At 38.6% G+C, this 15,117-nt stretch overlaps 1 protein-coding gene across 1 annotated transcript; it reads right to left on the bottom strand.

Moving 5' to 3' along the window:
* Positions 1-1,094: 1,094 nt before the first annotated feature.
* Positions 1,095-14,899, bottom strand: NEK3 (NIMA related kinase 3). The gene is made up of 16 exons (XM_042806002.1): positions 14,774-14,899; positions 13,461-13,690; positions 12,533-12,626; positions 12,168-12,265; positions 11,045-11,128; positions 10,318-10,385; positions 10,112-10,198; positions 8,961-9,015; positions 6,812-7,012; positions 6,394-6,463; positions 5,743-5,789; positions 4,744-4,843; positions 4,193-4,315; positions 3,008-3,142; positions 2,230-2,356; positions 1,095-1,269 (listed from the first exon to the last, which is right to left on the bottom strand). The coding sequence occupies exons 2-16, from the start codon at positions 13,575-13,577 to the stop codon at positions 1,209-1,211; spliced, it is 1,467 nt and encodes a 488-aa protein (XP_042661936.1). The 5' UTR covers positions 13,578-13,690; positions 14,774-14,899; the 3' UTR covers positions 1,095-1,208.
* Positions 14,900-15,117: the final 218 nt, after the last annotated feature.

The raw sequence follows: 15,117 nt of genomic DNA, 5'->3' as shown, positions 1-15,117 counted from the left end.
AGGTACCCACCTGCAGCCCGTGGGGGTCAACGGTGGAGCGGGTACCCACCTGCAGCCCGTGGGGGTTAACGGTGGAGCGGGTACCCACCTGCAGCCCGTGGGGGTCAACGGTGGAGCAGGTACCCACCTCTAGCCTGTGGAAGACCCCACACTGGAGCAGGTTGGATGTTCCTGAAGGAGGCTGTGACCCTGTGGGAAGCCCACGCTGGAGCAGGCTCCTGGCAGGACCAGTGGAGAGAGGAGCCCACGCTGGAGCAGGTTTGCTGGCAGGAGCTGGGACCCCACAGATCCTGAAGGGCTGCACCCCATGGGAGGGACCCACTCTGGAGCAGTTCATGAAGAGCTGCAGCCTGTGGGAAGGTCTCATGTTGGAGAAGTCCATGGAGGGCTGTCACCCGTGGGAGGGACCCCACGCTGGAGCAGGGGAAGAGTGTGAGGAGTCCTCCCCCTGAGGAGGAAGGAGCAGCAGAGATTACGTGTGATGAACTGACCACAACCCCATTCCCTGTCCCCCTGCGCTGCTCGGGGGGAGGAGGTGGAGAAATCGGGAGTAAAATTAAGCTCAGGAAGAAGGAGGGGTAGGGGAAAGGGGGTTTAAGATTTTTTATTTTCTCATTACCCTACTCTGATTTGACTGACGATAAATTAATTTTCCCCAAGTTGAGTCTGTTTTGCCTGTGACAGTAATTGCTGAGTGATCTCTCCCTGTCCTTATCTCAACCCACGAGCTTTTTGTTATCTTCTCTCTCCCCTGTCCTGCTGAGGAGGGGAGTGATGGAGCGGCTTTGGTGGGCACCCGGTGCCCAGCCAGGGTCAACCCACCACAGTGTAGTATTTTGGTGTGTATTCAGGAAAAAAAGAGTTTACACCTTCTCATAGTGTTACACCATCTCTTTGAAATATGACAAGGGAGTGATCTGAACAATGCCATGTTAGATCTAATGCTTTTGATTGAACATTTCTGAAAAGCTATTGCCAACTCCAAATGCATTTAATACCTAGGTTTGTTTAGTTATTTCCAAGTTTTCCAGCTAGAAGAGTTTGTTATTCTTTTGCCACCCTCAGTTTTATGATACAGAAAATACACTCATTCAGACTTTTTTGACTGAAATAATTTTATTCATAACTACAACTTTTCACAAGAATGATTTGGATTGTAAATACTGGCAAGCCTAACGTCAGTTATTAGTAAAAATTCAAGTTTCCAGTCACTGTTTCAATACCATTTTCAGTTCTGACACCCAGTCTGGGTCATCTTCCTCAAAGTCCCTAAAAATAGATTTCAAGATGTTATTTTGCAAAGCAAAATACAACCTTATAAATCTTTGTTTGTTTTTTTTTTTTTTTTTTTTCCCTCTGAAATTATCCTACAACTATGAGAAATTATGTTACAAATATCAACACAAGAGACCTATTTCCTGCATCACTGTGATTAAGGAACCAATAGATGTTGTCCTTTGAATTTATCCAAATAAGCTTTATCACAAGCAGAACCAAATGCATTTACTAAGATACTGCAGATGTGTTGATATTAACAGCTTGCAGCTGAACTGCAGCAAAACATACTTAAGTAGCTCATCTCCAAGTGCCACAAAAATAAAGTGACATAAACTGAGATTCTGACAAACCAAGAACCACCTCCAAAAGATACAGACGTGTAAAATACAGTATTTCTGTTCAGAATGTGTCGATGCACTCTCTGTTCTTTCAAAAGCAGAAGTGGGTCACTAGCATAAATAGAAGTTTAAGAGTTTCTACAAATATGTCTCAAGAAGTAGGTAACAAAGTGATTTTATTACACTATACATGAAAGAGTAGGAAAAATAATGCACAAATACAGCAAACATACCACTAGGCAGGTAGATTTTCCACTGGTTATCTGATTTCAAGCTCAGAGTACAAAGATGTTTCATGAAAGAAGGTTTTGCACTTTACTGTGGTTCTAATTTCATCTCATGCTTTTATTTTTGCTAAGTCATGAGCAAATTATTAGCATTTCTGCTAAAAACAAGCAACCTGTTTATTCTCAACACCTTCAATAACTACAAATATAGCAAAGAAAACCTGCAAGATATCAAAAGCTACTAAATTTTAATATCATTATGTAAGAGAGGAATGGATTTAGATGCTGAGAAAAATGCTGTTTTTTTTTCAGGGGAATGTCTTTTTGGAAAAATCACTCTGAGAAACCAAAGAAAACAAAAAGACAGGTATGTCATTTGGACTTACGTGTCGTCTTCATCAGATCTAGGCTCAAGTCTCCCGGAATCTACGATGATAACTTCATGTTCACCATCTACTTCATCAGATGATTCAGTTTCATCGGAAAGGGGACCTCTAAATACATTTTCAGAAGCTTTCAAAGTATAAAAATTAAAAACTCACCAAAATCCTTTAATATTCCAATTATTAAGAATAGAAACACAATCTAGTCTTTCTAATGCGTCCCCAGATGTCAGCAGATTCCAGCACAAGCTGTTACCTATTTTAAGTGGGGAGATAAACTAATAATGCAACTGAAGTGCAGAACAAGCATTTGTGACTGCAGCTGTGCACCTCTGCTGACTACAGTTACCCGTTGCCCTGCCACCTTACCAACCTGTCTCCAAAACAGGGCACCCCTGACTTAGTGAAAGTGGATTTACCTGATGGGGCTGCAGCCCGTTTATTGCACCTCCCCAAGGCATGCACCAGGCCACTTCGCAGGATGGTGACTGCGTGGCTCTGCAGTTGCTGCATTTTTGTCACAGCCTCTTTCAGCTATCGAGCTGCAAGGGACAGCTCTTCATATAGAGATGGAGTGAGGATGTACAATCACTCATGAATTCTCAGCTTGGATTTTTGTAATCCCACATTTCGTCTGGCAAACTTTAAAAAACACAACAGCCTGATGTGACATAAGCTCAAGTGCACAAGCTCTATACACTGGGGCTATGTATGTTAAAAAAAAAAAAGTCTATTAATAAACTTATTTGCAAAAATATTTGCCTGCAAACTGGACATTTACCTGGTTTATAAATTGTGTATGTTTTAAATGCTAAGCTGACATCTGCGTTACTGAGGATGTTCATCAGAGTCTGGGGAGTTTCCTTGTTCCACTGCTTACGTGGCTTATTTTCTCTGTAGTTTATAACACATCCACCTAGGTATAAAATCATTAATAAATACTACTTAGAAAAAACTGCACTAGCAGTGTGGATCACATTCAAGAGACAAATACAGGAACAGTTGAGATGTTTCCACCTGTAGCACTGCTGACCTCTCAACAAGCTGAGGCTGACACTGTCAGCATTAAGAGGAAGGAAAAGTGCAGGCGGCCACGGTGGAGCCTTCTGCTAGGGGGGAGCCAGCAGAAACTGCCGGAGGGGCAGGAGGAGTCAGGGGCTCTGTAAGCGTATTTGGTGGCTCTATAAATCTCACAAAACAGAGCCTGTGGCCATTTTAGTGCCTCTTAATAGCAAGGCACCTAAATATGTGCATTCTCCTGTCCTCTTCCCTCGCCCTGCGTATAATTACCATGTAACATTCCTACCATAGCTTGGGAATTCTCTGACTATGTTGATTATTTATTTCAATAGCATCTATTCACATTGACTTAGAATACATACCCATAAGCACATGAAGTAAGCCTGACCATCACATACAGCGTGGGGCATTCTAAAATTGAAACATTTTTCAGAAGAAACCCCATGTTGAGTGTTCTACTTAAAAGCTGTTGATGTGGAGAAAGAATGTCTGCCTCACATCTGAGGTACCTCATTAGTAGTTTTTGTCATTGGCATTATCAGTATGTTAAATGACGAGGGAAGTAGAGGTGCAGATGTTATGTGCTCCCAACAGTATGCTGTACTTGAAAGACAGGCAGCTGCATTCTGCATCAAATTAATTCCTCCATGTTACCCCCAGAAATGGCATATTAAGAGGAGGGTTGCTGGGTAATTTCTTAAGAGATGATTGTAATTTTAGGGTTGCTAATGTTATGTGTGGCTTTCATCACTCTTTGCAATCCTCCTGTTACACACAACCACTAAGAAATTCTCTTCAGCACAGCGGACTTTGAGTGATTATTAATAAATTATTTTTAAAATATTTTTACACCATTTTAAATATGCCCTGTAAAGTTTTGGCTTTTAAAACCTGTAAAGAACCACTGATATAACTTGAATTAAACCCACATTTAATGAAATCTTACTTTTAGCCTCTTCAGATGTAAAACTGGAAGAAAGCAAGGACGCGTTTTCCAGGACATCCACCACAGTACTGGATATCCTCTTTTCCCATTGCCTCCTAGGGGGATGTGACAACTCAGTAATTCCTGGAAGGATGGCAGAATATTCTACTGTAATTGCAGCAGCAACAAAAAAACAGGAAGATAACCAGCATCTAGCTTGATTCTCTGTCCATGCAAACTAGTTGTAAGCGTACAGCACTTCACTAACAGTGGTGTTTGATTCTGTGGGTACAAGTTTGAACCTGGTAAGAGTTCCCCATACATTTACTCTAGACCAAATGTTTTCAAACAGTCATTTTTTACCACTTTGGCCAAGAGTTTTTCCTTTTATTATTTTTTTTTTTTTAATCTCACATAAGCAGTAAGAATGTAATTACAGAAGTAACAGACAGTGGCAGAGTTTTCTGTAGGTGCAGACTTGTATGTGCTACCTGTTTAAATGGCTGGATTGCTGACATTTAGATATCACTACACAGAAGGAAATGCATCAGCCTTAAAACTATAAAACTTACCCTCTTCATCAGATTTCCTTTGTTCCTTCGCGCTTTCACTCAAATCCTTAGGAATATTTCTCCTTTCTAAGGGGCTATGCTTGCTTTCATCTTTACTTTGCTTTAAAAGAATAAAGACTGTATTAATCATCATCCTTGCTGTTGAGAAAAAGAAAGCAGTACTATTAACATAGCATTAATTATTTTAGCTTTGCTATTAAATGGCTGGCTTAAAGATCTGAAAACTAAACCACTGACATCATGAAGCCAACTGCAACTGCACTGTCTCTGTTACTGCACTGCATTTCACACTGCGTGCCCTCTGACACATAATCTCAGTTTTTGAAGCTAAGCACATATGTAGTTACTTGATGCAATTTGTGGGTTTACTTTTTACATTTAAGAACAGCAGCAATATAAAGATAAATGAGCCATATTCCCAGGGAAAACAAGATGCACCCAAATATTAAGCTGCTCAGATTGACAAGTCTATTAAAAGGAAAAAAAAAAAAAAGCCCTACTGGCAACATGTTTTGAAAAATGTACTCAATATGGCTGAGCCACGCTGTGCTATAATGTACCCATAGGTGACTTCTTGGCCACCCGTGACTTAATTCTCCTCACCTGAAATCTCATATGGGCCCTAAAACCTGGTGAGAATTATGTCCAGACTAGACTGTTTCCACAGCAGCCTGTTCAAAATGTGTCCCTAAAGCAAAGAAAATGCATCCATTTTTGCTGTATCCCAAAACTTAGAAAAACAGGAGAAGGGGGTTTTGTTTTTTTAACAGGGCTATAAGGAAATCTACTTTGGCACTCAACTAAATGTGGGAAGCATCAAAAAGTTACAGTGGTAGGAAATGCACAGGAAAACTCTGCAATTTGAACACAGATGACAGGTGACCTAGTACACTAATCTGTGGTTTAGCATACCAGTAATTTTCCATGTGAACTTTTCTATGATACAGAACATTCTAAATTACTAAAATACAAATACTATATTTATATTTGAATACTTACCCTATTTTCTTTCTTATTACTTGAGCCTTCACCAGCCATGACATTACCTGATACATTAAGGAACAGGTTCAAGGGTTAATACCTTTAGCAAACATTTGTGGTGAAGTACTATTCCAGAGGTATGACAGCAACACCACTGAAGCAAGCAATGAAAGTTATGCGAAAGCTTCTTCACACTTCTGTCAACATAGCTCATTTTCAACAGAAAATCTTCCCCCTACTATTAAGTTACAAATGTGTACAAAATTTGGTGTAGCTAAATTTAGACAGAAGAAGAAAATGCAGTATTCTCTCTAAAAATTAAATAATGAAAATAACTTGCTTCATCATATTCTGTGAAAGAAAGAACTGTTTTATTTAAAATATACACAACAGTGAAAAGTTTTGCTCATTTTAAAATTGAAAGGTTTAATTCTAGCACAAGTCCTAGGACTCAATGTATTTATTGTAGCTCTTCACTGTACTTCTCATGCTGGCATCCAATTTATGCCCTCCAAGCATTTTTCCATACAAGTTCAATAGTATTAGATATTGGAATAATTAAAAGTCAATTTGAGCACATAACACTAATGTTTCATAGTTGTATTTAAGATCTTACAATTCCTAGTCATTTTGTCATTCCTCACACCAAGAAAAGTGTTGCTGACTTACCCTTTAGTCTTGCTGCATTGCCTTTAGGTTTCTTCGTTTCCTTTAATACCTGCTCAAACTCATTTGTCATCTGGAATGTGCATGAAGAGATTCAAGTACTGTACCATTATAACCTTTCTCAAATTACTGTATATGCTATCTGTAAAAATTAGACTTACTATAGAAAAGCACTGTTACAGCTAACTGCTAACAAATTTTAGCAGCATCACGTCAATATTCAACTTCTATTTTCAAAACAAACACTTTTAAAAACTCAGTTTTCTAAGAAGTCTACAACTGTATTTCTGGCTTTTAGAGTAGGACCTACACAACAATACATTTCATATTGTTATACACTAACAAACTACAAAAGAAATTGATGTAGTATCTAAAAGGTAGATACTATTGTTTAAATCTAGAGACAAAGAATACACCATACCTCAGAAGGCAAACAATTTTCTATAAGTTTGGTTAAGCAACCTCTTGCAAGAATAGTACTGGCTGATGGACGATTCTTGGGATTTCTCTTAAACATCTGTTTTATTAAGTAATGAAGTTCATAGGAATAGTGAGATGGTAGTGGATTGTAGGACCCTTTGCATATCTTAAGGATGAGATGTTTCCAGCTATTGGCTTGAAACTGCATTAAAAATAAATGAACACAAAGTTTAAGCATAAGGTAAAAAGAAGCTGACATAATTTAAAAGCAACTTTAAAACTTCTAATATAAAAATGCATGGTATGTATCTATGTAGGCTTGCTATTACCGTACTGATTGGCTCCCAGTTTGATAGTTTCAGGACTCTAATTCAGAGGTAGGGAATAATGACCCTGAGTGAACACATCAGTAACTTTCCTTTACATTTTGTAGGGCTATTACATAGGCATTTATTTATGTTAACAATGACAGAAATATAATTTGCTGAGAATGAAAACCTTGCAGTTTGCATAAGAAGTTTGACTAAAACCAGATAATAATAGACACTGCAATCAATAACCTGTGCAACTGGAAACCAGGTGGCAGTTACTCCTATAAATTTAGGACTGTTCAAATTTTATTTTTGTAGGAATACAGCGTTAAGAAAATTTGGATCACCTTAGTGTCCTTTACTTCATATACCTGAGACCTGAATCAAACTGCAAAAGTGAAACTATAAGACAGGAACGATGCAGACTTCAATTAAAAAAAAAAAAAAAAAAAAAAAAAAAAAAAAAAAAAAAAAAGAAGAAAGAAATAAAAAATCTACATGAAATTGCCAAAGTTGTTACTTTCCTCAGCTGACTGTTGGCCAGTCTGCAGCTGGGAATTACAAGTCACTGTACGCCTGCAGTATCAGCAGGGACAGCTGTAACTATGGATGGCAACAGCCTGTGCAAAAATTGCTGAGCACTTCTATCTCCATGCAGAAGGTTTTCTTACGGTGCACCCCGCTGGCTTGGCTGCAGAGTGCCAAGCACCTGCAGTGTGCAGCATCCCTTTATATCACCTCTGATAGGTTATGCAAGAATATAGGTGACCGTCACATAAAACCAGATACGTAACATTTCACTGATGCTAAAAAGGGAAGACGACTCCACTCCTTGGCGTCCCAGCTCTGAGCACTGCTTGAATAGCTGTGACACTGCCAAAGCCCTGCCACGGACCTGCTGAGGTTAACACATGCCTGTGTGCAGACTCCTTTATCGCTCAGTCACGCACAGTATACACCTCTAAACTCTTGTACTGCTAACAGTTGCAGCTTGTAGAGACTCTTTGCTGATACACAGGATTTCGAGGTATATTGTTAGCTCAATGAAAGGAAACTGCTGCTTATAAAAAAACTAAGACAAAATGACCTTAAATTAGGATGATCTAGTTTTCTTGCAAAACAAACATATCCTGGTAAGGGCTCCAGTCTTAGCTATGTGCCTGTCTATAGAAGCCAGCAGAAGTTAACACATAAGCAGCATAGCATCAACACTGTAAAAGATAGTGTCCCAGAAATGACAGAAAGACAGAATCAAGGTTCCCACTGTCCCAATAGGAGGATACTGCTTGCACAGTGACTCGTTTGAGACAAAGAATAAGCAAATAGGTCTATCACTGATGCAAGGCGCAGAACTGCTTATTGCTTACTCTATTTTGCTCTACATAGAGACAATATATTCTCATTAGGAAAGATTTTGAGTGTCCTTGCCTCCATCTTCTGTGACCATCTTGATCCTGTAAAATACAGTGCTCATTGCAACACTCCTGCAGATATCTGGAACCAGTCTGGCACCTGCTGGACTCCTTAATAAGACCCAGATCACCTCACTAATATTGAGGAAAATTAACTGAGAAAAAAAAAAAGAATTGTTTTCTAACAATTTAGAAAACCGAGTGTTTTACAGAAGGCTCCAGTAGGTCCCAAGAGCTGCTGAAAAACAGAAGGTATATAATGGAGGAGGGCTGGGAAGGATGGAACAATACTTCCCTCTTTTAGACACAGCAGCCAACTCATCAGTCAAATATATAATCGACTGTGAATCCATCAAACTATAGCTAACTACTAATTAACTTCTAAGGAATTCCAAAACTTTTCTGATAGCAATAAATCTATACTTACTGGATGTCTGAGAGTGCACAGCTCATATAGAATACAGCCCAGAGACCATATATCACTGTAGGTATAGAGAAAGATGAGAAATTTTGAGCCAAAAAATATAATTTAATATCCTGCCTAGAAAAAGTGAAATTCATTATGTGTACATAACTGAAATGAATAAACTGAAAATAAATGTAAGTAACCATGAAAGACAATACAATTATGTGTTTAACCTGTCCAGTGGAAATGCTGTTATTTTGTCCCACCCTGATGTAAAAAAGGATGACTGTCATACAGTTGTAGTTGGCTTTTTTTTTCCCAGAATGTCTCCTAAGCAATTTGCTGCAACAATCTTTACCCTTCCACACTTCAAAGTCTTTGTATTCCACAGCCCCTAATATCAGATGATAGACACATGATCCTAATTCTGAGAGTCGGAATTCTGGCCTTGCCAATCAGACTTCTCCTACTGAGAATAAAAACATCATCTTCTGCCACCTGCACAAAAAGCAACTGATGCCTTTCTTGCAAGAGGAACAGAAAAAAACTTAAGCATTAGAAGGTTTCTTCCCTCTGCTGGAAATCAGTCACTTGGTTCAGGTACAGCTAGGGTCACAGAACAGATTCAGGGAGGGAACATAAAATAATTTAGTATTTTGGAATCTGGGAGGAAGCTGTAAACACCATGCTACCAAGACGCTCTTAGATGTTCTTTCATAAGGACCAGAATAACGGGGCTCTGTAAATGTAAACCATCAGTTCTGTAGCCATTATCCCTACAATACCAGGACTGGCAAGAAGAGCTTAAAAAATAAGACCAGCCAAAAGACACAAACACATACATATGTATGGGCATACATAAATATATACATACATACATGTGTGTATGTTTGTATCTATATATTTACTCTCCTAAATGCACACAGGTCTGCTCACCAGTTTTCAAACTTCTAAGACTGAAGATACTGTACACTCAGTTACCTAAGTAAAGAGGTATTTAGGCCTTTTAATCTAAAAAACCCTGTAACTGCCTCTTTCTAAATATTCCTCAGCTCAGTATCTTCTCCAAATCAAATATGGATAAACCACAAAGCCAGGTTGAGAAAACAATAAAGAGACATACAGAAGTTGGGCATTATTTGTGACCACTGAAAACATATTGAAAACAGTACCTTTTGTTGTTGTATGGCATGCTTTCCCATATTTCTGGAGGCACGTAATAAGGAGTTCCCACATATGTGCAAGCATATGACACTGGACTATTGAAACAACAAAGAAGAAATGCCAGATGAAAGTTAATTATTTAAGAGATAAGTACTATTTATCAATGGTAAAATAAAACTTTACACCACTGAGATCAGTGGAGATATCCACATACTGTGCAAGAAGACGTGCAGATCCAAAATCTCCCAGTTTAACTTTTCCATTTTGAGTGAGGAAGACATTCTGCATTTCAAGAGAAAGACAGATTTACATACTTACATATTCTTCTATGAAACATTTCTGTAGTTTGTATATACAGAAAACACATTGACAATCATGTCTGATATTTCATCTTTGTACTTCCTTTTAGTTGCTTGTCCTAACACTTGTACCAGAAAAACCTTAAGAGCTATGTTGTGTTTAAAGAGAGATGGAAAGGTTATAAGGGCCTGAAGCCCCAGCATCAGTAGCAGAGGAAGAATCAGAGCTTAAAAGTGCCTTAATCTCTACGCTGTATTCAAACTACTAAGATCACACTTTCTTCTGAATTTCTATCTTTCTGCTAGGAAAGAGTAAAAAAAGAAGAGAGAGGCAAGATATTTACAAACTGCATACCCCATACACATTTTATACTTCTGTTACTGTTTTAAATTATATGCAGTCTGTCACAAGCAATTGGTGCTATCAGTACTGTGGATATGAAGGGTATAGCTATACTTAGACGATGTTTATGCCCACAGTATTACATCATCCCATACACTCAGCAATTTTATTCACCTAATATTCTTAAGCCTAAATGAAAAACACAGCATGTAGCAGTAACAGAAAATTGTGAAAGAGGGAGTTAAACTTGTGCATGCAGAAGAGAGTTTGTTAATGGCAACAAAACTTGCTCTGTTCACCTTGGATTTGATATCCCTGTGCAACACACGTTTATCATGGATGTGCTTCACACCCAGGCACATCTGCACAAACCAGTGAAGGATCTGAAAAGAGTAACTGATAGTTATAACAGCTCAACGCTGTATATAATGAGTACTTTACTAATAGATAAAATTCCATTAATTAAAAAAAAACAAACCACCTTCAGAATATCTGGGAGTTGTAACTGTAGCATAATGGCCTAAAGTCAGCATGAAAGACTGAATTATTTAAGATAAAGTATATTTTAACACAGCAGAATGAATGTTTGCTACCTGTGTCTAAAAAAACCTAATAACAATAATGAAGCTAGGGAGTCACTACATGGCACTTTGTAAGCATGCCAATTACCATTTCATAGTAAATAAGCAAATTAAAAAAAAAAAAAACCAAACAAAAAACCACAATGAGATAACATACCATTTCTAAAAGGAAAAGTATTATTTTTAAAAGTACAAAATAAAGTTCTTAGAGATGCTTGGCCAGTCTAAATATTAGATTAAATGAGGATTCTCGTCTTTTAATTTTAACTAAGATGATGCTTCTAACCGTGACAGGAGGTAGTTTTGAGTCACTACAGTGTCACTTTGGACCTTTTCCTAAGTAATTTTATAGCCTCTGTGACAAAAGGTGTTAATGCCTGATGAATGTTTTAAAAAAATAACTGCTACATAATATGCAGGCTCCTGGCTAGTTTCATTTATCTCACTACAGTGCTTTCTTTACTTTTCATTTGCAGTACCTCTTACTGTGCTTTAAATTCTGAAGGCTGAGGTTTGTGTTAAATCCTTACTTAATTGAATAGATTTATGCATGCAAACCTGACTGTATTTTTCACATTGACTACACATTTCTCAGATACTGGCAACAATTTATTTCTTATTTCTTTCAGTCCAATTTTCATCTTGTTCTGCTGGAAATTATCAAAGAAATAATGCTTCTCTGCTATCAATAACTGGCTTTGTTTCATTTAAGGTACTTTAATGTAGTTTGTATATTATATATCTCTGTATATCTATAATTTGTTTTATATGGTGTAGGGTGCTTCAGTTTAAATGAAAAATGATTCCTAGGTAATCAGTTCAAAACAATGTCTTCTCTTACCGTATCTTCAGGGAACAACTTTCCTCTTTGGTGTTTAATCTTTTGCATTAAATCTCCATCATCACAATATTCCATCACTATATACAGATGTCCATCAGCTAAATTTTAGGTAATTTAAGAATAATTAGTGATTTCATTAGCAGGGCAAGTATATTATTGCTACTATAAAGGTCTGATTACATGTTATATATTATAATATGCTATAACAAAATATAATAAACAAATTATAATAATATAAAATGTATTACAATAAACATGTGTTTTGTTTATAACATGTACTATAAACAAACACAAAAATTAATCTTGATCACTCAGGAGTATGCAATTTCAAACAAAATAAAGATACTCTAAGTTTTTATATTTACCTTCAAATGACTCTTTATAGGCAACGATATTTGGATGTTTCATTTTAGCCAAAAGAACTGCTTCCTTCCTAGAGTTCTCTACATCAGATGAAGACTGAAAATGTAATTACACTTACATAAATGTCACATTAAAGGATTTTCATATATACCCATGATGCACCCTGCTTTCCAAAAGGAAAATATTTTTAAGAATTGTTCTTCCGCTATTTTAAAAAGTCATTAGAAACTTGAAAACCCCATCATTTTTTAATCTATGGTTTATTACTAGTTGAAGACTTCTTTGGGTTTTGGGGTGGGTTGGTTTGTTGTTTTGTTTTGTATTTTAGAGAATATTGTCCTACTTCAGTTAATGATTTTTTTTTTTTTTTTCTATTTTAACAATGCAGAACTATATAATAAAGCAACACACACCGACTTTGGAACAGCTGACAGTCTACACTGCATGAACTTGGTATAAAGCCAAGTGCCCAGGTATTAAGTGAGCTTCAGCCTCAATGAAGCCAGTGCCTCCCATTTTGTGACTTTTTGGTTAGTTAAGTGCAGAGAAGTTAACCTGAATAACATTATCAGCAATAATATGAGGCTAATTTCCTCATTAGGTATTGCAGATGAAATCTGTCTTCTATTGAAATCAATGGGAATCCAGCCAAGGGCATCAGGAGAACAGGGGTTTCATTCTAAGTGTCTTCCTATGTGCTACTCTTCCCAAAATTTAACCAGGCACTTTCTGAAACAGATCAGATTTTGCTACTTTACTTATTAACAACATTGACTCAGACATAGTTATATAGTAGCCACACCATGCAACTGCCTAATACACGAAAATCTCAGCAAAAGTGTTCAGCATTTCAAAAATACATCCAGAACTAGGTTTTTTTTAAAAATCTTTGTTAAGCAGTGGGTGAGGTAATGTACATGTCACGCTTACCATAGGAAGTCTTATCTCCTTCATTGCATACTTCTGGTCACTGATTCTATGATGAACTAGGAGAGCTCTGCCAAATGATCCCTCTCCTAGTACTCTCAACACTTTGTATTCTTCCATTCTTTGTAAGTCTAGGTCCAACACTTCTCTTCAAACACTGTCTTTCACAGGATGATCTTCTAAACTTTGTCATGACCTCGATTCATTTTTTTTAATTTTTTTGTTAATATAATCTGCATGAGAAAAAAAAAAAAAAAAGCAAAATGGTGAGAATGACTGATAATTGTGGGTACCTACAACTGTCCAGCATTACCACAAATACAATTCCAACCATTGTTACTGTTTGACGAAAATGAGGCCTTCAGAAAGTTCAACCAAAGTATCATACGGTATATCTCTGCATTTTTAAATTTTGACTGCTAAAGCTCTTTAAAAATGTAAATTATACACCTGCAACTTATTAACATCTTTTTGTTACCTGCATTCTGCAAGTGGTTTCATAATGCTCCTAACAAAGCTTCGTAATCTAACTTCGTAACAAAACTCACAGGCACAATAATAAAAACAAGCAGCTTCAAGCTTCCAGTGACAGTTCTCACCTAAAACAGCATGAGCAGCATCAAAATTGAAAAAGTTACTGGTGTTCATGCACAAAAACCTCAACGACTGGCAGATTTAGAACAGAATAGTTCCGTTGGATGGGATGTACAATGATCGTCTAGTCCAACTGCCTGACCACTTCCCAGCTGACCAAAAGTTAAAGCATGTTGTTAAGGGCCTTGTCTAAATGTGTCTTGAAACAGACAGGTGTAGGGCATTGACCACCTCTCTAGGAAGACGGTTTCAGTGTTTAGCCACCCTCTCAGTAAAGAAATACTTCCTAATGTCCAGTCTAAACCAACTCTGATGCAGCTTTGAACCATTCCCACACATCCTATCACTGGATTTACAGACTACGTGCTTTCTTCAAAACGTTGGTACTTCTAAGTTGGTTATCCACGATTCATACAACATTTTATGTGCGCACTGTTCTAATGGGCCGATGAGTTGTTTTCAGAAGGGAACTCGGGGCTTGTCCCTGATAAAACGCCGAATTACTCAGAGGCTGAAAAAGAAACGCGTTGATTAACTGAAAACCGAAGGCACCTAAGTGATGACCGAGGACGGTGTTTTTCAGGGGAACGGGCACACTCGAGGTGCGCTTCACGTTAACAGTAGTCACACCCGGTAGCTGTGTGTCCCTTACCCTGGGGAGGGGACGCTGAAGCCCCTCAGGCCCCGCTTGGGCCCTGACGGCGGAGGCGGTCGGTACTCACCTCAGCGAGCCGCGCAAACCGCCGGGGCCTCCACCCGGCGCCCGAGGAAAGGCCGCGGGCAGGCCCGGCGCTCCCGCCCAGGCGGGCCGGGCTGGGCGGAGGGAGCAGCCCCGGAGGGCGGGCGGGAGCGGGGGGGGCGCTGGTCCCGCCCCGCCCGGGCTCTGAGGGAGCGCTGCGCGCGGCGATGGCGGCCCGACCTTTGGTGGAGCCTTTCCCACTTCTGTTCCTCACACCGCGCTAACGGGGCTTGTACCCGGTATTCATTAACAATAAACAGCTCTCCGCGGCTTGCCCAGCACCTCAGTAGGAGTCCTGTGAGTACGTCAAGGGTCTCTTTAGACTTT

The sequence above is a fragment of the Tyto alba genome, unplaced genomic scaffold, assembly GCF_018691265.1.
Source record: "Tyto alba isolate M040663 unplaced genomic scaffold, T.alba_DEE_v4.0 Super-Scaffold_45, whole genome shotgun sequence".
In the NCBI taxonomy this organism is placed as follows: domain Eukaryota; kingdom Metazoa; phylum Chordata; class Aves; order Strigiformes; family Tytonidae; genus Tyto; species Tyto alba.
Note: the sequence above shows the minus strand (reverse complement) of the source record. Positions and strands in the feature narration are given on the sequence as shown.